General features: G+C 46.3%; 1 protein-coding gene across 4 annotated transcripts in view; it reads left to right on the plus strand.

The window, feature by feature from the left end:
- Positions 1-26,155, plus strand: part of xpo5 (exportin 5) — a 214,098-nt gene that overhangs the window by 135,808 nt on the left and 52,135 nt on the right. For all 4 annotated transcript variants that reach the window (XM_072511332.1, XM_072511324.1, XM_072511353.1 and 1 more), the window contains exons 23-29: positions 4,475-4,607; positions 5,542-5,643; positions 7,578-7,624; positions 9,071-9,168; positions 14,059-14,112; positions 15,191-15,276; positions 15,496-15,603. In XM_072511332.1, the coding sequence (XP_072367433.1) occupies positions 4,475-4,607; positions 5,542-5,643; positions 7,578-7,624; positions 9,071-9,168; positions 14,059-14,112; positions 15,191-15,276; positions 15,496-15,603 (628 nt within the window). The remainder of the gene's footprint in view (positions 1-4,474; positions 4,608-5,541; positions 5,644-7,577; positions 7,625-9,070; positions 9,169-14,058; positions 14,113-15,190; positions 15,277-15,495; positions 15,604-26,155) is intronic.

The following is a 26,155-nucleotide window of genomic DNA, read 5'->3' on the forward strand; positions in this document are numbered from 1 at the left end:
AGCTCCTCACCCAGCTCCTCCTCCCACTTGCCCTTCAGCTCCTCCACCGAGGCTTCCTCCACCTCCTGCAGCTCCTGGTAAATAGCCGAGACCTTACCCTCTCCGACCCACACACCCGAAATCACCCTGTCCTGTATCCTCCGGGCCGGCAGCAGCAGAAATTCCCCTGCCTCCTCACAAATGCCCTGACCTGCATATACCTGAAAGCATTTCCTGGGGGTAACCCAAATTTCTCCTCCAGTGCCCTCAGACTGGCAAAAGTCCCATCATTGAATAGGTCCTGCCCGATGCCAACTTAGAAATCCGCCATCCATCCTGCCCGGTGCAAACCTACGGTTGTTCCGTATCGGGAACCAAACCGAGGCCCCCACCTTCTCTCTGTGCCGTCTCCACCGGTCTCGTGGTGTACCGCATCGGCGGTAGCTGCAACGGTGCTGTCACCAGTGCCCCCAGGCTAGTACCCACACATGATGCCGCCTCCAGTCTTTTCCACGCCGCCTCCTCTCCCTCCGTTTCTGAATCATTGCCACATTAGCTGCCCAGTGTTGCTCTTTTTAGCCTTAGTTTATTAGCTCTGATTATGTCACCTTTGCTCACGAGTCGCCAGGTATCTTTCTGATACCGCCACGTGGTTCAAGCTCGAGTTATGATTAATAAGTCAGCACACCGCTTAGTAAGATTGAAATCAACGGTCATTTATTATATACAACAAGTAATGCTTACACAATAATCCTATCTATACAGAAACCTATCACTACTGGCCAATACTTAACTTTAGGAAGAGCCCACCAGGTCAGGGAAACGAATGGCTTATCGAATCGGATCTGGCCCGCGGGATTCAAAAAGGCTGATACAGGTCGATGGCTAGGAGTCTTTATCGGTAGTGATCGCTGGAGTCAAACTTACTGTTTCTTTGTTGATGTTCTTGCGAAGGTCTCGAGCAGGAGAAGGAGAGAGAGAGAGAGAGTGATTGGACTTGTTCCCAATCACTGGGTTCGATACGTCCAATAACGGGGCGATTCCTCGATCGGGGGGTGGTCGTTCACCTGTCTTTGTTTCGGCCACTGCAGGCGCCGACAGGTCTGGCCCGGCATTCAATTGCTAATATGTTGCAATTGTTCCCGGGGATAGCCGATTAAACCGCAGATGTCTGGGTTCATGTGCTGCTAATGGTCTTGAGTATCGATCTGGGCCGACTTCCCCAGAGCCGAATATGCTATTCTGTCTGCAGCTGTCAGTTTGTGTCATGTTGGCTGCTTTTCCCATCAGCCTTTTCGGTGAGCCATTTTAAATCGTGTTTTGGCCAAATTAATAGGGAATCAGCCATTTTAGGTGGCTACACCAGTAATAGCTACACAGATTTGGCAGCGCCAGCCCAACCCCCGTCACCTTAACGAACTGCACCCTACCCGCTGGGGAGAGTGGCAACATGTCCCATCTCCTAAAGTCCTCCTCCATCTGGTCTACCAACCATGCCAAGTTGAGCTTGTGCAGGACCCCCCACTCCTGGCCACCTGGATACCCAAATACCGGAAACTCCTCTCCACCCTCCTCTCCTGACCCCTCGCATGCACCACAAAGAGCTCACTCTTCCCAACATTGAGCTTGTATCCTGAGAAGTCTCCAAACTCCCTCAGGGTCTGCATGACCTTTGCCATCCCCTCCACTGGATCTGCAATATACAAAAGCAGGTCATCTGCATATAACGAGACCTGATGCTCCTCCCCTCCCCGGACCAACCCCCCCCCAGTTTCTAGACTCCCTTAGTGCCATAGCCAGCGGCTCAATTGCCAGGGCAAACAGCAGGGGGGAACAGGGGGCACCCCTGTCTCGTTCCACGGTACAACCTGAAGTACTCTGACCTCAGCTGATTCGTCGATACCCTCGCCACCGGGGCCTGGTATAACAATTTTACCCATCCTATGAACCCCTCCCTGAACCCAAACCTGCCCAGCACTTCCCACAGGTACTCCCACTCCACCTGATCCAAGGCCTTCTCCGCGTCCATTGCCGCCACCACTCCCCCCCCCCCCCCCCCCCCCCCCTCCCCTCCCCTCCGAGGGCATCATAATCACATTCAGGAGCCTCCGCACGTTTGCATTCAACTGCCTGCCCTTCACAAACCCCGTCTGATCCTCATGTATCACTCCCGGGACACAATCCTCAATCCTAGTGGCCAGGAGCTTCGGCAACAACTTGGCATCCACATTAAGGAGCGAAATCGACCTATACGAGCCACACTGCAGCGGGTCCTTGTCCTGCTTGAGGATAAGCGGGATCAGCGCCCGAGACATGATCAGGGGAAGAATCCCTTCCTCCTTTGCCTCGTTGAAGGGTCTCACCAACAACGGACCCAACAGTTCCACAAACTTCCTGTAGAATTCGATCGGGAACCCATCCGGCCCCGCTGCCTTGCCCGCCTGCATACTACCCAACCCCTTAACCAGCTCCTCCATCCCGATCGCCCGCCCCCCGCGCGGGTTTCTGACTTGTACAGGTTCCCGTAGAAATCCCTGAAGACCTCATTTATTTTGGCTGGACTCCGGACCGTGTTCCCCCCTCTATCCCTGATTCCTCCAATTTCCCTTGCCGCCTCCCTCCTTCGTAGCTCATGCGCCAGCATCCGGCTCGCCTTCTCCCCATACTCGTACACTGTCCCCTGCACCTTCCTCCACTGGGCCTCGGCTTTCCCCGTAGTCAGCAAATCAAACTCCGTTTGGAGGCTCCGGCGCTCCTTCTAGCAGCCCCTCTTCCGGGGAATCCGCGCATCTCCTATCTACCCTCAGTATCTCCCCCGCCAATCTCTCCCTCTCCATCCTCCCTCTTTTCCCTGTGAGCCCTGATTGAGATTAGCTCTCCACTGACCACCGCCTTCAGCGCCTCCCAAACCACACTAACCGGTACCTCCCCATTATCATTGGCCTCTATGTACCTTTGAATGCATCCCCGGACCCATCCACAGACCACCTCATCCGCCAACAGTCCCACATCCATGCGCCACAGCGGGCGCTGGCCCCTCTCCTCCCCAACTCCAGCTCCACCCAGTGCGGGGCGTGGTCCGAAATCGCTATGGCTGAGTCCTCCGTCCCCTCCACTCTTGGGATCAATGCCCTACTCACCACAAAGAAGTCTATCCGTGTGCACGTGGGAAAAGAAGGAGAACTCTCTAGCCACTGGCCTGGCAAACCTCCACGGATTCCCCCCCCCCCCCCAATCTGATCCATAAACCCCCTCAGAACCTTGGCCGCAGCTGGCCTCTTGCCCGACCTCGACCGAGATCGATCCAGTGCCGTGTCCAGTACCGTATTGAAGTCCGTCCCCCATTATCAGACTCCCCGCCGCTAGACAATGCACTTCATGAACCCTGCATCGTCCCAGTTCGGGGCATACACATTCACCAGCACCATCCGGGTCCCCTGCAGTCTACCACTCACCATCACATATCTGCCCCCATTATCCGCCACAATACTCATCGCCTCGAACGTCACCCGCTTGCTCACCAGGATTGCAACCCCCCTATTCTTCGCATCCAGCCCAGAGTGAAAGACCTGCCCCACCCATTCCTTCCTCCGCCTGATCTGATCCGCCACCTTCAAGTGCGTCTCCTGCAACATAGCGACGTCTGCCTTCAGTCCCCTTAAGTGCGCGAACACCCGGGCCCTCTTGACCGGCCCATTCAGGCCCCTCACGTTCCACGTGATCTCTCTTCTCCTCCCCCCCCCCCCCCCCCCCCCCCCCCCCAAAGGCGGGTGCTCCCCGCCCCGACTCTCCCTCTTGGGGGACTAAGGAAATTGATGATTATGTTGCTTTCGTGATTACACCATACCAAGTCATAAACCTGCATATATGTGGTTCTGGTGCTTGTTTTTACATGCACAGTTTCTTTAGTTGTATTACTGTATACTATGTAATACAAGCAGAAAACTTTGTTAACTGAAGTGTCAGGACACTTTTTAGTCTCCTGCCAATAGTCAACTTCTTTGTATGTGTGTGATGAGGTATACTTATGTTGTATGCCAGCAGCCCTCTGGTGCTTTGCTTATTATCTGGGGTAGGCTGTATGAAGTTGAGGTCACAGTCAGAACAGCTATGATCTTAGTGAATGGCGGAGCAGGCTCAAGAGGCCAAATGGCCTACCCCTGATCCTAATTTGTATGTTTGTAAGTGTACACCAGGTGGGTGAGAGTTGTTGGGTTATTCGGCTATTGAGGGTAACATGACCGCAATCTTGCCAGATGTATTTTCTCCCTTCATATTTTTGATGAATAATTAAGTGTTACGCAATCATTGCAAACTTGGCATGAGATTTAATCACTATCTTTTCCATTTGTTTAGCTCAAAAACTCACCATATGTTTACAAGCTTAAACCATTTGTGAACTATTTTCCTATAATTATTTGATTTTCATCATGTTTTTAACTTGAATTCTTGGATTTAAAAATATTACATTCCTTTAAATTTCTTCTTTGAATAGTTTCCACATCCTTGGGAATGCTGGACCAAGTATGCTTCAAGATTTTTTCGACATAGCCAATTTTGCAGAATCTGTAATAAATTCAGCCTTTGTGAACCTGGAGAATATTCCTGACTACAGGCTCCGTCCAGTGCTACATATCCTTTTACTTTCCAATGGTCAACAAAACTATAATGAAAAACTAAATAGTATAAAATTGGTCTGCACTTGGTATGAATTCAAATGTGAAAAGGCTGCTCCCCTCCAGCATTTGAATTTGTGACACATGGGTGCCTGAAATTTACATTTGGACTGTACCGTAGATCTTTGCAATTTTATAGATTTATTTGTGGGGAGGAGGGGTGCAAATGTGGCGGAGACAGAATTTCAAGTTTTTTGGTAGTTAACCTGTTCAAAGTATCTTATCACTCAGTGAAAAATGTATAATTGGAAGCATAGTGAGAATTTTCTGCAGTTTACATTACCAATTGTATAAATGCAACAAATTTGTTAATAAATATTTTGATTTGTCACAAAATCCAATATTAAACCTCTGCGAGATATTTTCCCTCCTTTTATGATACGAATGGATGTAATGTTCTGAAATTGTATGCCTGTACATGTGTTGGTGCAGTTGTGAGTTGATAATTGAATTTTGGAGCCTCAGTTAGTTGGTCAAATCTATTGGATCCATTTGTATTATTCTTGAGTAAGATATATTTTGTCTTGCTGCACGGAAAAATTAATTTATTAATATATTCAAAATCATGACTAATCTGGACAGAGTAGAAAAGGAGACACTTTTCTATTTTCTTGCTGTTCACATTGGTTAAGCTTGGGGTGAAACGACTAAAGGTACAGCAAAAATGGTTATGGTTGACTGAGAATGGAAACTCGTGATGTGGTGTAACATGTAGCATGGTGTGACATTGAGTTACGATCCAAGTTTAGCCACTACATTTCCCCAGCAAAATCTCTTTTACACGAGAATAGTGGATATGTCCTTGATGGCCTGGAGGGAGAGAATGCTGAGCTATTCCTGGCCTACGTGTTGATTTCTTCTTTTTTGTTATTTACTTAACTCGTACGTACGTGTATTTGTGAAGCCTTTGGTCCAGTCTTGCCCACCTGAACATTATGAATCTGTGTTGTGCCCAATCCTTGGACCCCTGTTCTCCTACCTACTGCAGGTAAGTAGTAAATAAAGTTTGATGGATAATTGTTTAGCCAGTGAGAAGTTATTCTGCATTACCCTAGATTTCGGAGGTTTTCTCTTCTGATGGGGTTACGTTTTAAATATTTTGTGGATTCTTCTTCTGATAGTGGTGAGTCAGAGAACAACAATGTAACGTATAAAAGTACATTTTGTGTCATTTCCTATAATCTTTAAAGTCGGAGGTAGCAAGTTGGAATACTCTGGCGAGAATTGTAGCTCAGGTAGACTAAGCAACCATTGAATTTTCGAATTCTTACAGTGCAGAAGGAGGCCATTCGACCCATCAAGTATGCACTGAACTTCTAAAGAGTACCCTACCTGGGCCCACTTCCCCACTCTATCCCTGCAACCCCTTTTCCCCACCTAACCTGCATATCCCTGAACACTAAGGGACAATTTAACATGGCCAGTCCACCTCACCTATACTACTTGGGACTGTGGAGGAAACCGGAGCACACTGAGGAAACTACCACAGCCACTGAGAGAAATTGCAATCTCCACAGTCACCTAAGTTGAGAATTGAACACGGGTCCCTGGCACTGTGAGGCAGCAGTGCCAATCACTGTGCCACCGTGCTGCCCAGAAAGCTATGTAGAGACTTGTGATCTAAATTCAATTGGAATGAAGGAAATTGGAAATTCTGGGCAAAAGTATCAGTCAAGACCCAATTTGCCCTCCGATTTTAATATTTTCCAATTCATCAAGGATTTTCCCATCAACTGACACTTGATTTGGATCTTTCCACGCTGGAGTGCTTCAATACGTTTGCACACACAAGCATCATGCATCAACAGCATTGCTGGAGAAGTCAGGGATCTGTCCTATTCACTGCAGAGAATTTTGCTAATAGAATTCATAGATCAGTAAGGCAACCTTGAGGTTACAATTTGGGTCTTGGGAGAAGAAACAATTTAACATTATCATTTTCACTTCAGGCAAGAATGTTTTTAATTTAAACATTTCTAAATAACCCTTCATTACCCTCAAATACCTTCAACCAATAAACACCGCAATCATACTTCTGTAAAACATTTTAGCAGCACACCAACAACATTTTCAACCAATTGGCAAATTAAAGAGAGAAGCATGAGAAGGGGGGGAAAGGAAAAATAAAACTAGTGAGCGAAGAAAAAAGGAATGGATGCAGAAAACAGTAAGTGAGCATAATAATCCAGAAAGATCCAAATAAGTGTCAGTTGATGGGAAACCACTTGTTGAACTGGAAAATATTAAAATGGGAGGGCAAATTGGACTGTTTTAAAAAAAATTTAGAGTACCCAATTATTTTTTCCAATTAAGGGGCAATTTAGCATGTCCAATCCACCTACCCTGCACATCTTTATGTTGTGTGGGTGAAACCCATGCACACATGGGGAGAATGTGCAAACTCAACACGGACAGTGACCCAGAGCCGGGATCAAACCTGGGACCTCAGCGCTGTGAGGCAACAGTGCTAACCACTGCCACCGTGCCGCCCCTGCAAATTGGACTATTAACCTGCCTCTTTTCTCCAGATTATGATTGAAGTGATGTTTTCTAACATTTTCTGTTGTTTCAGAATACAGTATCTAATATTCTTGCAATCAATGCAATGTAGGAAAAATGCAATGAAACTCCAAGAGCAGCAGAGAACTGTGATTGTCTCTTAAATTGATACCATAGACCAGTTGGCTGAAATTAATCCAGATATACCTGAAACAATCGTGAAAAGTTCTGATTAAATAAAATGTTCAAAAGTTGCAGACTTTAAAACACTTAAATACATGGTGCTAAAAACATCCAGATAAATGTTGTCTTTTTGTCAGTATATTGAAACTAGTTTATTGATGAATAGTATTGTTTAGAATTCAAATTTCAGAATTTGCTCACTTGTCAGTATAATATGTAACACCATTGTTTGCCTGGCAGAGACTAAGTGCCAAGTGGGTTGTCATCAATCAGAGAGGCCTGTTGGAGTAAGTGTCAAACTTTCTGGTCATAGTTTTAGATTTTGAGACCATTGCTCAGTATTGCTTAAATATAACACAAGTATTTTATTTGAATGGGATAGTCTGTTAAATAGAGATTATAGTTTACTTGCATATGCAGGGATATAAATGTTGGGACCAATGATGGTTTAATTTTTTTAAACAAAATTGCAAGTTACACCATTTTGTCTCCCATTTCTTTCACTTAAAAAAAATCTTAATTCCATCTTCACACCAAATCAAACAAATGTGTTAGTGTACCTTCTATCCTTCGATTTATGCATTTCCTGGTGCCAGTTTCCTCCATGACAGCATACCCCTGAATTAGAATATCGTGCCTTAAAAATCCATTTGAGGTTTAAACACACAATCTAGGATGACAATTTAGGACAGTACTGAGGAAATGCTCCATTGTCTTCTGCATGTCTTGCGAATTTTAAACTTTAAGACTCAAAGTTCCCATGGGATTTCCTGGTCACCCTTGTCTCCGCCCATGATTGCCAAAAGGAGATTGCTGCTTATGAGACCTTTGATGTGCACAAATTGTGATTCCCTTTGTTAAACAGTGACTATACTTTGGTTATGAGTGTGTTTTACCCTCAAAGTACTGAAAGTCACTTCTGCTTTCTATTTAACTTTAAAAAAAAAAAAAAAAAAAAAATTTAGAGTACCCAATTCATTTTTTCCAATTAAGGGGCAATTTAGCGTGGCCAATCCACCTACCCTGCACATCTTTGGGCTCTGGGGGTGAAACCCACGCAAACACGGGGTGAATGTGCAAACTCCACACTGACCGTGACCCAGAGCCGGGATCGAACCTGGGACCTCACCGCCGTGAGGCAGCAATGCTAACTACTGCACCACCATGCGCATTGTTGCATTAGCATTTTATATCCCTAGTGCCTTCTACATTAAAGATAGTTTAAACTTGTGGAGAATTTAATTTCCAAATTAATTGTAGAACTCCATTCTGTTAATGATGGCCTAATTGTGGAAGCCATGTTATGGAGATGCCGGCATTAGACTGGGGTGGGCACAGTAAGAAGTCTTACAACACCAGGTTAAAGTCCAACAGGTTTATTTGGAACCACGAGCTTTCGGACTTTCACACCTCTTTAACCTGTGATTATCCCTCTCTCCAGTCGCCCTGTCTGGATCTGTAAAGACTTAATTACCTGCAGAGACTCCCATTCAAAGTATCATTTTGCATCATTGGCTTTGTCTATATATGCTGTGTTTGTCCACTCACCTGATAAAGGAGCTACGCCCCGAAAGCTTGTGATTCCAAATAAACCTGTTGGGACTTTAACCTGATGTTGTAAGACTTTTTACTGGTTTGGGAAGGTGGATATATGGTGTGATGCCGTGAAGTAATCTAAATTACGCTCCATCTGATCTTTGCAATGAGGATTACAATGGTGCATTTGTTTTTAGGGCTGAAAGTGGTGTTCCTGAGGAGAATCCAGAGTCGCAAGAAATGCTGGACGAGCAACTGACTCGCCTTCTCACCCGCGAATCAATTGATCTGATGAGTAAGGGATATGCTATTTGTATAATCAGTTATAGAAACAAATGACATTTTATGAAGAAATAAAAGCTATGTGGCAAAATAAATTCCAGGCAAGTTAATGTGGATCAGTGTGATGTGTGTTGCCAATGTGAAATTTCCTTCAATGGTCAAATATTTATTTTAATTAAAAAAAAAGGGCTTTTCGGGAGCTGGAGTGTGTAATTACATCTTGAATTCCACAGTGCATAGACAGCTAGAGGATCAATAACTTACCCGTGGGTGCTCAACAGTTATAGTAAAATCCAAAATTTTCTGGCTTTGAAAAAGAATGTTGCCCCTATTTAAAATAAAATAAAATTTAGAGTGCCCAATTCATTTTTCCAATTAAGGGGCAATTTAGCGTGGCCAATCCACCTACCCTACATATCTTTGGGTTATAGGGGTGAGACCCATGCAGAGACCGGGAGAATGTGCAAATCCCACACGGACAGTGACCCAGGACCCAGGATTGTACCTGGGACCTCAGTGCCATAAGGCATTCGTGACAGTTGTATATAATTGCTAGTAGGCAATTAATGGGCACTTTATAGCGTCCATGTACAAAAAAGATGCAAGGAGCGAGGTCCGAAACCTTCATTGTTGTAGCATTTTCAGTCGCTGTTGTGTTTTTTTTTTGCTGCTTCTCTTTTTTTAAGCAACTTCCTTTTCTCCACCATCCAAACCTTTCCATTTGGTTTGTTTGTCGTTTGCTTCCTTCTCTGCTTGTTGCTATCTCGTCATTAAGGCATTTGGACTCGAAACATGATGCAGCTTGATGGACAAGTTGTTGCCATTTTGAATGATGAATAGCAAGACAGTCATTAATGTCAATGTTGCTATGCTTCAAGGTAGCTTTAGAGTGTATTTGAAGTGTTTCCTTTGTCCTCCCTCGGAACATTGACCATTGACAAGTAACATTCACAGCACACCAGTACCAGGCAATGACTCTCCGACAAGAGAGGATCTAACCATTGTCCATGGCATTCAATGTCATTACTGTCGCTGAATCACCCTCTATCAACATCCTTGGGGTTACCAATGATCAGGAACTGAACAGGCTAGCCACATAAATGCTGTGGCTACCAAAGCAGGTCAAAGGATAGTATTCCTGAAACTCCCTAACAGTGCTATCGGTGTACATACACCTCTGGTACTGCAGCGTTTCGAGAAGGCAGCTCATCACCATCTTCTGAAGGGCAACTAGGGGTGGGCACCAAATGCTGTAATAAAAAAAAACATTGAGAGTTGTGAAAACAGTGGGGATATGCTTTTCAACCATCTGGACGCCGTGTCCAGTCCAATATAGTGATTCTGCAGGAGTTTTGCCTGAATGCTGAGAAGGACACCAGTGATGGTTCGGTGTTCTTCACATTGAATCTAGAAGTTGCGTCTGAGGTATTGCTGGTGGCATTTACACAATCCAGGTCACACTGCAGCACAGGAATGTAATGGTTTTGTTGACTTTCAGAGGCCTTTGTTGTCAGATACTCCCTGTTGTAGCTTGTTGAAGGCTGAGTTCCCGCAGCCGAACCTGCTTTTGATCTCTTCATTAACGGAGGCCTTTTGAGAGAGGTGGCTGCCAAGATATGAGAAGTGCTGAACATATTCCAGACTGTCTCCTTCAACCTAAATAGGAGGTGCAATATTTATCTGTCCCGGTGTGGGTTAATACGAACTTTGCTTTGAACAAAGAAAAAAGAAAATTACAGCACAGGTACAGGCCCTGCAGCCCTCCAAGCCTGCACCAACCATGCTGCCCGTCTGAACTAAAGCCCCCTACCCTTCCAGGGACATGTCTCTCTATTCCCATCCTATTCATGTATTTGTCAAGATGCCCCTTAAAAGTCACTATCGTATCTGCTTCCACTACCTCCCCCGGCAGCGAGTTCCAGTCTTCCACCACCCTTTGTGTAAAAAAAACTTGCCTCATAGGTCTTCTCTAAACTTGTCCCTTAAAACTATGCCCCCTAGTAATTGACTCTTCCACCCTGCGAAAAAGCTTCTGACTATCCACTCTATCCATGCTCCGCATAATCTTGTAGATTTCTATCAGGTCACCCCTCAACCTCTGCCGTTCCAGTGAGAACAAACCACGTTGCTCCTATCTCTCCTCATAGCTCATGCCCTCCATACCAGGCAACATCCTGGTAAATCTTTTCTGTACCGTCTCCAAAGTCTCCACATCCTTCTGGTAGTGTGGCGACCAGAATTGAACACTATATTCCAAGTGCGGCCTAACTAAGGTTCTATAAAGCTGCAACATAACTTGCCCATTTTTAAACAATGCCCCTGCCGGCCGATGAAGGCAAGCATGCCGTATGCCTTCTTGACTACCTTCTCCACCTGTGTTGCCACTTTCGGTGACCTGTGTACCTGTACACCCAGATCCCTCTGCCTATCAATAATCTTAAGGATTCTGTCATTTACTGTATATTTCCCATTTGTATTAAACGTTCCAAAATACATTACCTCACATTTGACCGGATTAAATTCCATCTGCCATCTCTCCACCCAAGTCTCCAACAGATCTATATTTTGCTGTATCCTCTGATGGTCCTCATCGCTATCTTCAATTCCACCAACCTTTGTGTCGTCTGTAAACTTACTAATCAAACCAGTTACATTTTCCTCCAAATCATTTTTATATACCTTCTATGACCGACCCAGTTCTGTATCCATCTGCCATTAGGGACCTTGTCAAAGGCCTTATGGAAGTCCATGTGGACAACCTCCACTGCCCTAACCTCATCAATCATCTTCGTCACTTCCTCGCAAAACACGATCAAGTTAGTGAGACACGAGCTCCCCTTCACAAAACCATGTTGCCTCTCGCTAATACGTCCATTTATTTCCAAGTGGGAGTAAATCCTGTCTCAAAGAATCCTCTCCAATAATTTCCCTACCACTTGCGTAACATTCAAGGACAGGCTGGGTCTCTTGAATGCAGAAGAGATTGAGAGTGGCTTGCAAATATGTGCAGAGTGGGAAACAACACTGTAATTACCTGCAAACTGTAGATCATATATGTGTGGAGATCAATTGGTTTTGTCATGGATGTGACCGAGGTTAGAGTTTTCAATGTAGGCAGTATTTAATACACACACCAGGGGGGAGTTGATCTTTTGAGATGAATAGCCACTCTCGGGTAGATTGTAAATTGTATGATGCAGTCAAATCATCATGGAATCACTACTGTGCAGAAGGAGGTAATTTGGCCCATCGAGTCTGCACTGACCCTCTCTGAAAGAACACCTCACCTAGGCCCACAAACCACCCTATCCCTGGATAATACAGAGCCTCACAATTTACTGAGTTAAACGCTTGGCCAGGTCGAAGACTATAATGAAGAATTCATGATGTTCTTGATGTTTTTCTTGGATTTGTCTGCCAGCAAGACCATGTTAGAGATTACTCTGGTAGTTTGAAAGCCACCCTGTCTTTAGGAGGGTTTCCTCAGCCATAGGGTGTAGGCGATTCAAGCGAATGCATGTGGCGATTGTCTCTGCTATGTGCAAGAGGGAAATACCATGACAGTTTCCACAGCATGATTTATCTCCCTTCTTGAAGATAGTTACAATTGTCACTGAGGAGGGGGCGGGATTCTCCGGGCATTGGCTTGGCGGGCAGATACGGTGCAGTGGAATGGCGGGAACCACTCCGGCGTCGGGCCGACCCAAAGGTGTGGAATCCTCCGCACCTTCAGGGGCAAGGACGCCGCCGGAGTGGATTGCCGGCGTGGAAGGCCTTTGGCGCCGCGCCAGCCGGGGCCGAAGAAACTCCACTAGCCTGTGCGGGTCTGCGCAAGCGTGGGAGCGTCAGCATCTGCTGACGTCATCCTCGCGCACGAGTCACTTCCGCACCTGGAATGGCGGATGACCACGGCCTCCGGTGCGGAAGGAATAGAGTGCCCCCACGGCACAGCCCGCCCACGGATCGGTAGGCCCCGATCGTGGGCCAGGCCACCGTGGGGGCACCTCCCGGGGCCAGATCCCCCCCCCCCGACCCCCCAATAACCCTGGAGGCCGCCCATGCCACCAGGTCCCTCCGGTAAGGGACCAACTCCAATTTATACTGGCGGGACTTCGGCCCATTGCGGGCCGGAGAATTCGGGTGGCCCTGGGGCCCATTGAGTCGCGCCGGACCCCGCCATTCTCCGAGGCGGGCGGCGCGACTCACGCCACGCCGGTTTTTGGGGGTGGGAGAATTCTGAGGCCGGCGGGGGCGGGATTCACGCCGACCCCCAGCGATTCTCCGACCCGGCAGCGGGGGGGTCGGAGAATCCCGCCCGAATTCTTTTTCCTCCCAAATCTGCAGGAGGTGTTCATAGAGTCTTGATTTAAGCATAAGCCAACCAGCTTTCAAGATCTCAGCTGGAATACCATTGGGGTCACAGATGTATTTTTTATCTGTTTGCTTATTGCAGTTCTCACATCGATGTTGTTTCACACATGCATTCTACCACAGGGTATTTGGGATAGACTGGAGAATATCAGCAGTCCCTATGGCTTCATGGTTCAGGAGTTAAAAATGCTTTTTCCAATGTTGAATATATGAAAGACTTGAATATAGTAAATGTAAATAGCTTATTGTCACAAGTAGGCTTCAAATGAAATTACTGTGAAAAGCCCCTAGTCGCCACATTCCGGCACCTGTTCGGGGAGGCTGGGGCGGGAATTGAACCGTGCTGCTGGCCTGCCTGGGTCTGCTTTCAAAGCCAGCGATTTAGCCCTGTGCTTAAACAGCCCCGTTGTTATAGTTAAGCATTGTGGCCCCTAATGTCCCCTATCTGCCAGCACGCATGGTAACTTTCAAATGGTAAATGAACCGTAAAGACTATTTGTAAGTATTTACACTCTTTATTTCTCTATTGCAGCTGTGTGCTGTTGTGTTAAGAAGGGCCCCGAGTCGATATCAGGTGACATGGACGGTAAGTAATCTAGCATTTTTTTTCAGATTTATGTAATAATTGGACTTTTATTTGAAATGTGGTTTTTTAAAATAATTTAGAGTACCGAATTAATTTTTTCCAATTAAGGGGCAATTTAGCATGGCCAATCCACCTACCCTACACATCTTTGGATTGTGGGGAGGAAACCCGGGGAGAATGTGGAAACTCCACACAGACAGTGACCCTCCGGCCGGCGGGAAAGGGTCTTGGCGCCGCGCCGAAGAGCCTCCACCGGCCGGCGCGAGTTGGCGCATGCGTGGAAGTGCCAGTGTGTGCTGGCGTCATCCCCGCGCAGGCGGAGAGGGCTTTGTTTCCGCACCAGCAATGGCAGACTGCTACAGCCGCCGGTGCGGAACAATTGAGTGCCCCCACGGCACAGGCCCGTGCGCGGATCGGGGTGCCCCGATCTCGGGCCAGGCCACTGTGGGGGCACCTCCTAGGGCCAGATCCCCCCAAGAACCCCGGAGGCTGCCCGCACCGCCATGTCCCGCCGGTAAGGACCTACTCCAATTTACGCCAGCGGGACTGGCAAAAGACGGGTGGGAATTCGGGCAGCCCCGGGGCCCATTGAGTCGCGCCAGACCCTGGCATTCTCAGAGGCGGGCGGTGCGACTCACGCTGGCCCGATTTTTCGGGGGCGGGAGAATTTGGAGGACGGCGGGGGCGGGATTCAAGCCGACCCCCAGTGATTCTCTGACCCCGCAGGGTTCAGAGAATCCCGCCCGTGATCTTCACTGACCCCCTCATCTCATTATAGTGCATTCCTTTAGTTAACATGTTCAAATAAAATCTGGTTTCCTGCCTGCTGCTGTCATTGCGCCTTGTTGAATATAAGTATAAAATGTGCTATGGATGTATTTTATGGTTTGAAAGCTCCAAAGGTTTACAGTTTGATTTTATATGGTATTTTTTTTGCCGTAGAAAGCTTAGATGGAATCTTTAAATTAATGCTTGGATTTAACTTTAATCACTTAAGAAACACATCGGCTTTTCCTTTGGACAGCATTGCATTTACTGTGAAAAGTTGATTCTATCAAACATTTGTCTTTTTAAATAGATGATGAAATGATGAACACAAATGATGGTCCACATGTTGGATCTGAAGAACTCACTGACCTTGGAAAGTGTCTGCTCAAGTCTGAGGTAAACGGGTCTGCTTTTCTTTCATACTGGGCAAAGCAATTTTGGTTGAAAGCGGGAAGAATTGTAGGCACGAGTTTTGCTTTCTAATATTCGGTATGTACTGGTGCTGTTCTCACGAGGATTTGTTTTGGTGCAGATCAGACTACTACCATAATTTGTCTGTTAACCAACTCTGTATAATGTTAATAGCTCTGACTGATCTCCTTTACTCATTTTTAGGATATCTGTAAGGCACTGTTAGCAACTGCGTATAGTGCAATCACTTGGAGTGACACTATAACATGCCAGCGAGCGACACTCCAACTCTGCTGGCCATTGATCAAGCAGGTAAATATACAAGTGGGCCCAGAGTACACATGCGTTTTTGTGAGAGTATGAATTTGTGGTTACAACAATGATATATGGATTCACAGAATTTTATAGCACGGGAAGTAGCCATTCATTCTATAAACCTACTATCCATTTTGTTCAGTTGCCCTGCGGTTACCATATTTTGAATTGAGCAGTTCATAATCCCTCCAAAAGAATGTTTATATTCTGCCTCCAATACTGTTGGAGTTAATTTGTGCTGGGATATAGTCTAGTACATGTATGAGTTGGTGGATTAATTTACCATTGAGGACATTACAACAACTCCAGCCCTGCCATTGCTTGGCATATACATATGCATACTTCCCAGCCAGAGATCATTGGGGTAGTGATTCATAGTGGAATTGAACCTGTTTTAACCCCCCTTTTTGCTCCTCATTATGCTATACTCTTATTTGGTGGGACAAGATATACTATAAACCAGAGATTGCACCTGAGACTTTTGGGTTTGAGTTACATGTTGAACTGGACAGTGCGTTTATTAGTTAAATCATCACGAGAAATATTCACTGTTTGAAGTTGTTTTAAATGGGTATGTTTTTGTGATTGCTACCAATTTTAGATCCATTTACTATTTGTTTTGGTACATTGCTTTTTGCCTGGCGTGTCTGTTTTGTGCACAGTTTCGTCAGTTTTGCTGTATTTTAAAAACTTCGGCCCAGTGTCGTTTGGTCGTGCAGAACATTTGCTGAGAAAAGAAACATGTTGAAGCTTTTCGCCTTGCACTTGCCAGGCCACGTCACGACACGAGAATACCGATGAGGGGAAAACATCAATTTATACTATATGAAGAGGGTGCTGATTGGTTGTCAAATGGACGCTGATTAGCAAGAGGCATTGCCATAAAGAATGCACTAGTAGGTGATGGTGACTGACTGGTAACTGTTAAACATTGTTTGCAATTTAAACCAGTCAGCTTGACCCTGATTGATCAAAGCATTTCTATGGGGAATGAATCAGCGAATGCTGTCACTTATTTTGTTTAACTGAAACAGGTATAATGTGTGTCCAGTATTTTTTCTGTCTGCAAAGAACAGGGCCTTGTGTACAAATATATGTAACTTCCAGTACATGCAAATGTGCTACACTGCGAGCCCAAGTGACAATTTTAAATCGGTTGTCAGTATAATTCTTAGCACATTGAGGATTATTTAGGAAATGCTGTCCAATCACCAAATCGCATCTAATGTTGGCCACTGGCCGGAATTCTCCAGCTATTGGGATTCCCTGTTCCCGCCAGCAAAGCACCCCAACCTGCGGGTTTCCCGGCAGCGTGAGGTGTCATCGATGGGAAATCCCGTTGACAGTGACAGGAACTGAGAATCCCTCCACCAGCGAATGGCACGCTGCCGAAAAACACATGGCTGGGGGACCAGAGAATCCAGCCCTGTGTTTTGAGTTTTGCAACCATGGGTTGATTCGGTACAGTTTGTACCTTGTCCATTGTGAATAGCGGAAGGACATGCTGTTTGATACAATCCACCAGTCTTTGAGACTTACAACCTATATACCCAGCATCACACTGGCACTGAAATTCAAAATCCACATTACTCATTTGTATTGTCGGCAGAACCTACATTTGTGTTATCGGTACTCCCTCAGTGTATCTCAACAGGGACAACTAGGGGATTTTCAAGTAACTACTTTCAGTACCCTGTTAGTGGCCAGTATCACTTGTGTTGCTACGTCTAGCTCCATCTCTTGCTCAAATTTTTGAGATACCTCTACCTTCTAGGATAATCTGAGGTAGAATGGGCTCTTTTCAGGGCCATAAGTGCTGGCCTTGGGGCCCGCTCAAGAGTTTGCGAGATATATAGAGCAAAATGATCTGATCAGGGTAGCCATTATCCCGTAGGATGCATTTGATGTGCCCTATTTCAGCATCAAGTTTGCATGGTGAGAAAATGGCTCAGACTCTGTTTGCAAGGTTGCCGACAAGATCGATCTATTGCATGTGGAACTGTAAGAATCCCAACACATATATTAACCAAAGAAGATAAGCCGCGGTGGAGAACGCGTCAGATTTCTCAATGAGTATGTCAAGGGAGTTCAGTTGACTGCTCCATTTCAATATGAAGTACGGAAATCCATGCCAATGTAGGCGTATGGCTGAATGGTCCAAGCCGCTATTCACAATGGGTAAGACGCAGACCGTATCCAACCAACCTGCACTTCCAAAGTTCAAAACACAGTACCAACATTAGATATGATTCCATGATTGGACAACATTTGCTGAATAATCCTCTGTGCTACGAATTACGCTGATGATAATCTTTACACTGAAATGAAGTTACTCTGAAAAGCCCTAGTTGCCACATTCCGGCGTCTGTTCGGGTACACGGAGAATTCAGAGTATCCGATTCACCTAACAGCATGTCTTTCGGGACTGTGCTGCCCATTAGCAATTGGCGGCACAGCAGCACAGTGGTTAGCACCGTTGTTTCACAGCACCAGGGTCCCGGTTCAATTCCCGGCTTGGGTCACTGTCTGTGCGGAGTCTGCACGTTCTTCCATGTCTGTGTGGGTTTCCTCTGGGTGCTCCGGTTTCCTCCCACAAGTCCGAAAGACGTGCTTGTTAGGTGAATTGGACATTATGAATTCTCCCTCCGTGTACCCGAACAGACACTGGAGTGTGACAGCTAGGGGATTTTCAAAGTAACTTCTTTGCAGTGTTAATGTAAGCATACTTGTGACACGAATAATATTAAGATTCAGTTGGTGCAGTGTGGCGCATTTATGTTTACTGGAAGCTACATATACTAATAACAGGGCTATGTTCGTTGCAGACAGAAGGAACATGTACACACATTGCATCTGTTTCAGCCAAACAAAATTACAGTCATTCTCTGATTCATTCCCCTTGGCCATCCCCTAGCTGCCTGGTTTAAATTTCAAACAATGTCTAGCAGTTCACCACCAACTGGTGCATTCTCCATGGCAATGCCTATACCAATCAGTCTACTTGCCAACTGATAGGCAAGTTTTCATACAGTATAAGTTGTTATTTTTCCGTAATGTTGAGCCTCCCTGAGGGTGTGGAGGGGTCGGATGCGAGTGCATTTGTGACCACGTTTCTGGGGACGGGGGCATTCCCTCGGCCTCCGGAACTGGACAGGGCGCACCGAGTCCTTGCAAGGAAGCCCAAGACTAACGAACCGCCGAGGGCGATGATGGTACGATTTCACTGCTTCTCAGACAAGGAACATGTCTTGCAGTGGGCCAAAAAGCAGCGGAGCCAGCAAGTGGGAGAACAGTGTAATCTGCATATACCAGGACCTGGGAGCAGAACTGGCCAAGAGGTGCGCTGGATTCAACCGTGCTAAGATGGTCCTCCGCAACGAAGGGGTGAAGTTCGGGCTGCTGCGGGCTTTGGGTCACGTATCAAGACGGGCATCACTACTTCGATACACCGGACGAGGCATGGACATTTATCCAACAGGAAAAGTTGGATTCGAGCTAAAGGACAATGTTATGGGCGAGGCGTTTTCAGAACCCTAAAATGTATCATGGAGTTCAACCAACCTCTCCCGTTAATGTATTTGTTGCTTTTCCTAGCACACCCGTTCCCTCGGTGTGGGATTACAATTATGGGCACGTGGGTTTTTAAATACAAAACACTGTTTATTCCATGAACTCAACATCTTAAATAACCATTGGATCTCTTAACACCCCTGACTTCAAAGATAACTCGGAAAATATTGCAACTGTAAATAATTCCTCAGAATGTTCCTTCAAACTTCCAAGAGACTTAACACCTTTAAACAGAATCACATCAGGTTAAAGGCTTTACAATTATGAGTTAAATCACCCAAATGATCCAGAGATTAGCTTTCATGGCAGAGATCCAGCTCACAGCAAACACTGACACTCCTCAAGCTCTTTTCAAACTGCAAAACTAAACTGCAAAATGGCTGACCTGAGCTCAGCTCCACCCACTCTCTGTCATCACTGTTTTCTTAAAGGTACGTTGCTTAAACATCCACGTCTTGAAGGTACTCTCACATGACACCTCCCTCCAAGAAAAATAAATAAACCATCAACTTCAAGATGGTTTCATTTTTCACTTTTCCACCATACACTAAGAAATGTACACAGTAAATATACCTTTTCGTTTAAAAAAAATAATAAACAACACGTGCAAACAGGTATAATAATATAGTCCATTTTTCTTTGTTCTTCTTCCTCCAACCAAAATCCTTCTCGATTGACAGTCTCTTTGAACAAAGTCTCTGCACGATCCAGCCATTCCTCTACTCCTCGGCATTTCTCTTCAGAATCAGATACTTTAGTTCAATCTGACCACAGAGTCCCTTGCAGTTCTCAAATACAGGAGCATTGGTGATCACAGCTTTCAGGCAGTCAAATGCCTGTTGAAAGTCTGCCGACCATTGAATTTTTAAATGTTTCTCCACCAATTCCATCAGTGGAGTAATCACGTCACAAAACTTTTGCACAGCTGTTCGATCAAATCCACTCATGCTAAGAAATCTCATTATTTCCCTTCGTCTTGAGGATAACGGAAACTCCGCAAGGAAAGTGATTTGGGCTTCTCCAAATTCACTTTCGGCTAGGTTCATCACCAAACCCGCCTCCTGAAGTCGATCGAAGAACTCCATACGATGCTTTAAATGTTCTTTCCACGTCTGGAAGTTGTAAATAAAGGCAGATTGTCCCACTATCTCAATGCAATCCTTCAATGGTCGGATAGGATAAGAGTCCGCATTCACCTTTCTATAGTCCACACACAGCCGTTGGGTACCGTCTGGTTTAGGTACCATCACTATGGGCGAGGTCCATTGGCTGCAACCCACTTCAATTATGCCATTCTTCAGCATACACTCAATCTCTCTGTTAACCTGTGCCAATTTTAAAGGATTAAGTCTATATGGATGTTGTTTGATAGGAACAGCATTTCCCACATCTACATCAGATACAGCCATTTTAGTACTTCCCAATTTATCTCTACAAACTTGCCCATGTGATATCAATAACTCTTTCAGGTCAGTTTGTTTTTCCTCTGGAAGGTAACTTAACAATTCATCCCAATTTTTAAGAACATCTTAATTTTCCAATTTAATTTGAGGTATGTCAAATTCACAGTCATCTGCATTTGGTTCATCACTTTGAGTTAGAATCATTAAAACCTCCTTTTTATCTCCTTCCCTTTCAAAGTACTGTTGCTAACTTTTGGTTGGTTCAATTGGCTCTGTTTTATAACCTTTGCTCTAGAGTCACCAGGTATCTATGATACCGCCACGAGGTTCAAGTTCAAGTAATGATCAATAACTCAATGCATCAATTAGTAAGCTTCAAATCAAAGCACATTTAACATACTCATGCATAAACTCTACTTTCTAAGCTATTTTTATCACTAACAGGCCAATACTTAGCTTCGGACTGGCCCACCAGGTCAGGGGAACAAATGGCCTTTCGTTCGGGTTCTGAGTCTGCGGGATTCAAAGTTGGTACGGACTGGTAGCTAGGAGCGTCTATCTCGTAGCAAGCGTTGACTTAAGACTTACTGGCCCTTGGTGGCAGCTGAACCGGTCACTGTTAAGGGTCGGTTCGCGTTGCTGAGTGACCCGGTGAAGAAGGATGATTTTAACTTGGGTGCTTAACTTTATAGTGTCCAGGGGCTTCCAGCCTTTCGGGGCGGACCCTGTACCTGGTTCCAAGTGATTGCACTTCGTTCCAATCGCTTGGTTCGATTTCTCCAATACTGGAGCGATTCCCTGACGATGGGCAGTCTTGAGGTGTCCGTTAACCTCTTTCGTGCTGGCTCCTGCTGGCGCTGAGGAGTCCGGCTTGGCCTTGTTTATCCCAAATGTTTCGATTGTTCCCGGGGATCGCTCATTAGTATGTAGATGGCCGCTACATTATTATGCAGATGGCTGCTTGTATCGATGCTGTCTAGGCTTTTGCAGAGTTTAATACACAGTAACTTGCACCTGCTAGTTTCTGCCTGTGTTGGCTGAATTTCCCTTCAGCCTTTGCTGTTCTCCATTTTACGTCGGGAGTTGGCCAACCCAGGCGGCTGCACACCCTCCTTGTGATCCTAACGCGAAGCGTGAAGGATCACATAACTGCATTGTTTTTCATTCCCTGACCGGGCGAGCACTCTTCTATGGCCTCTAGACTGTCCATAACTATGCAAGAAAATTTTTAACTGACAATTCTGAGGGGCGCTATGTCAAACAGGGACATGCATTACAAAATAAGAAAATCGGAACCTCGAACTACCCTTAATAAACTACACTCAGTCAAACATTCCATCACGCTAACTTCCAAAATAATACACACAAAATCATAGCAGCATTATAAACATTTTTCTGGCTTGGCAGTCTAGCTCAGGATTGTACAATCGCTCATGAAACATTTCTTTATTCACAACAAAAAAATGCGAACGAATGCTCTTTACTATAGATCGCGGGGGTCGGGGGTCTGGTCATATCCGAAAATAGCGGATCTTATCCTATATACCGGGGTGCGAGCGCGGTAGGCTCTCCTTTTCCATTTCCTCAGATGAATAGTCTGCACGATGCAGCAGAGTATCGCCAATACAAATAGGGATTCTATCCAGTAGGACAGGGAGTACCAGGTTATAAACCTGTCACGCCAAGGTGGTGTGGTGTCGCTTGTGACTGGGCTCTGTGGGGAAGTGAATCATTAACGGCTGGCGGGGTTGAGATCAGTGGGTTCGCGTTCGCACGCAACCAAATGTCCATTAGTGTGATGAGCCACGCGGAGGATGTCCTCATGGTTCTTCTTATTTCACTTCTCTTCTCTTCTCTGGTCCTGGAGCTTCTGGAGTTCTGTGGGATCAAGCATAGTGTCTGTTACTATCTTGGTTTAATATCTCGTATGATAGCCTGTCTGTCCTTTAGTGCCAATTACTCCCTTTATACTTGGTCACTATGTGTGACTCCCTCTTTTTTTCCCCCCCAAAACCGAATTTCAGGACAAGACACACTTAAAAATACTGAAACAGTGCAAGCCGTCTCGCAGACTGTGCGATTTACCATCCAAATGTTTGAGGATGTAAATAGCAGAGGGTTGGCAACCTAAGGGTTACCTGAAAACAAAACAAAACTTTTTTTTGAACAAAACTTGCCGAAATGTGGTGCGTATGGGCCGCGACGGGTAAGATTTGGTTTGAGTCCCCGGGCAGGACGGTGACCAATGCTGTGTGTGCCCTACCCGAGTGTAGCTGACCAGTGGGGGGGGGTTCCCAGGCAGGGCGGGTCCCAATGCCGTTTCTCCACTGCCTGAGCAACCGACAAGAACGGGCAAGAGATGTAGTCATCGTGGGGGGTTGCCGTATTGGTTCTTCCTTCGAACCAGAAGGGCAGTTACGAACGGGGGTCTGTGTTTCAGTCGACAGACGAGTTCCTCTGAACTGGCTTCTGGGACATTAACAAGTCTCTGCGGACAAACTAGTTCCTCTGAACGAGCGTCTGGCCAAACTAGTTTCTCTGACTGCCAGTGGGCGTCGGAAGGGTGGTGGCCTGGGGCCGTGGAAAAAAAAATTCCGGTCTGACATACAACATTTACCAGAACAAGTACAAACAACATCAAACATGCTGCAGGTTCCATCAGAAAGGACACCGTTTCTCCCAAGTGGTTCCTTTTTAAAACATCTGTACACCTCCGTTATCGGTTGCGAACAGGGTCGCAAAGGGGTTCTCATTTTGGGAGTCAGACTCAAAGTCGTCATCTTCTCCCGGATGCCAAACTCTTCGAGTGTATCAGGGCTGATAGGGCTGCATGGTGTGATCTGGGATCGCTCTCTTCATTCCGGACCAGTCTGTACTAATTATCTCGGTGCCAAACGGTGGTGTCGAGTTCTGTGGGGACTGAATCGGGGTCGTCATTGTAGGTCGGTGGTGGAGTTTGTTTAGGAAAGTGATCGTGAAGTGATCACTCGAATCGTGGTCAGATTCGCTGGGTGTGGGTCCTGTTGCATGGGGATAGTAGGGAAGCGTGCTGTGGCTATTGTCCGAGTCACAGTCGCTGTCGCTGCTGCTGCAGTCTGTGGGTGTTCCGGGGCGGAGTGTATATTTTAGGGGTGGAGTCAAGGTTGTGTCCGTGGCTGGGCTGGACATATTGGGGGAGGGTAGGGTTACGTTGGCTGTGCGCGGGGCGTGGTCTGCTGCGTCGAGCATGACGTGATGTGCGTGGTTGGACTGTGTTCCATATGCCTTAAGCTGGTTTATATGGAACCACGCAGTCTTTCCATTGGGGTACTTTATTTTGTAGACGGAAGGGCTTACTTTGTCCGCAATGGAGTACGGACCCGAATACCCCAGGAATGTGCTGGGGTTGTATACGGAGAGCATGACTTGCTGTCCTACACTGAACTCAGTCACATGCACTGTCTTATCGAAACAGGCCTTGCTCTGTTTCTTGTGCCCAATTTCACTGCGGCTGCTAGATGAGCCATTTTATCATTTGCCACTAATTGTTCTGCTTTCTCGTGTGTGAGGGCCGTCACTTCGGGGCTGGTCAAATCTAATCCTAATAAAAATTCTGTGCCTTTTATGGGGCGTCCGGTCATGAGAGTGTGTGGGGTGTAACCTGTTGATGTGGAAACCGTATTTTGCAGAAACATCAGTGCAAAAGGGAGGACTGAATCCCAAGTGGTGTTGTTTTGCTGGACCATTTTTCTGAGGGTTGATTTTAGGGTTTATTCATGCATTCCACGATACCACTGGACTGGGGGTGGTATGCAATGTGGAATTTTTTGGGTAATGCCAAATATCGTGAAGACGTTCTTCATGACCCGTCCCGTAAAATGGGAACCTTGGTCGGATTCAATGCTGCGGGGGAATCCCCATCTCATAAAGATGTGGTGGGTTAAAATCTTGGCTGTGGTCTTTGCCGTGTTCGTTCTGGATGGGAATGCTTCCACCCATTTTGTAAACGTGTCTATCACCACGAGTACATACTTATAACCATTCCTGCAAGCGGGCAATGGTCCAATATAATCAATCTGGAGGTTGGTCCAGGGGCCATTAACGGGTCGGGTGTGACTGACTGAGCCTTTTTGGCATATCTGTCCGGGTTGTTCTGGGCACAGATACGGCAATTCTCAACGTAGTGAGTTACATCTTTTAAACTCGGCCACCAACAGAGCTGCCTGAGGTGGGCTGTAGTGGGATCGATTCCATGATGCCCATGACTGTCATGGAATAAACAAATCAGTTGATTCCTGGCCTGTTCAGGAACCACATAAAGGGTGTCTTTTAACACCACACCACCATGTGTGGTCAGAGCATTTCTAAACCTATCATAGGGGGCTGGATAGTTTCCTTTCAAAATCTCCCTGAGATTGCTGTCCTGCTTCTGGGCCTGCACAAAATCCTCGATATTAGTCTGCGAGACCTGAACTGCATTCACTGGTGCGCTTTCAGGGGGTGTCCAAAAATATCCGTGCCTGGAACCTGCTTTAGCCAGTGCGTCAGCTTTCACATTTCCCGGGGGGGGAGGAACGATGGTGACGACAAACTTTGACGATTCCAAAAGTCCTGTTCTGTGCTCGCTCTAAATGTGACGGAGCAATGGTGCTGAAGGGAGGGGTTTTCCATCTGCGGAAACAAATCCTCTTGCTTTCCACAGGGGTAGGAATTCCGTAAGGCTGTTGCAGACATAGAGGCTGTCTGAATATATGTCTGCTGGGTTGGGGAAGGAATCTGGGTGTTCCACTACATATGCGACGGCCGCAAGTTCTGCTGCCTGCGCGCCTAAGTATCCTGGAGGTTTTATTTCTATTTCTTCTTGGGCAAGTCCCTGCGCGTCCTCGACGTAAATGCCGCATCCTGTTATGAAATGAAAATGAAATGAAAATCACTTATTGTCACAAGTAGGCTTCAAATGAAGTTACTGTGAAAAGCCCCTTGTCGCCACATTCCGGCGCCTGTTCGGGGAGGCTGTTACGGGAATTGAACCGTGCTGCTGGCTTGCCTTGGTCTGCTTTCAAAGCCAGCGATTTAGCCCTGTGCTAAACAGCCCCTGATATGCGGTTCCCTTCTAATATTGTGGAAGATCCATCCACATATATCCTTATGGGTTCGCACGTGTCTGTGTGCTTGGGGCTCTGGGTTGAACGACCGATCTTTCTGGGGGGTGTTTTAGCAATAAAGGGGCCTGTGTTGTGGTGTGGAGAGATAATTTCACATTCATGGGGGGTTCGGGGTACTGTAGATTATCGGCTAAAAAAGTGTGGGTCTTTGTCTTTTTAACAGTGATGTCCCGTCCCTGCAAAAGAAGGGTCCATCTAGCTGCTCTTATCTGACTGACTGCACCGTCCTTGAGTTGTCCGTCCAGTAAAAGTTGGGTGGGGGTGTGTTCCGTGAGGATTGTGATGAGGTTTAGTCCGGTTATGTAAGAAAAATACTGTACTGCCCAAAAAACTGCGAGCAGGTACCTTTCACAGGCTGAAAATCCCCGCTCCACAACATCTAAAAACTCTGGAGGCGTAGGCCACGGGCCTTAACAGTTTGTGCCGTTCCTG

The sequence above is a fragment of the Scyliorhinus torazame genome, chromosome 1, assembly GCF_047496885.1.
Source record: "Scyliorhinus torazame isolate Kashiwa2021f chromosome 1, sScyTor2.1, whole genome shotgun sequence".
Classification (NCBI taxonomy): domain Eukaryota; kingdom Metazoa; phylum Chordata; class Chondrichthyes; order Carcharhiniformes; family Scyliorhinidae; genus Scyliorhinus; species Scyliorhinus torazame.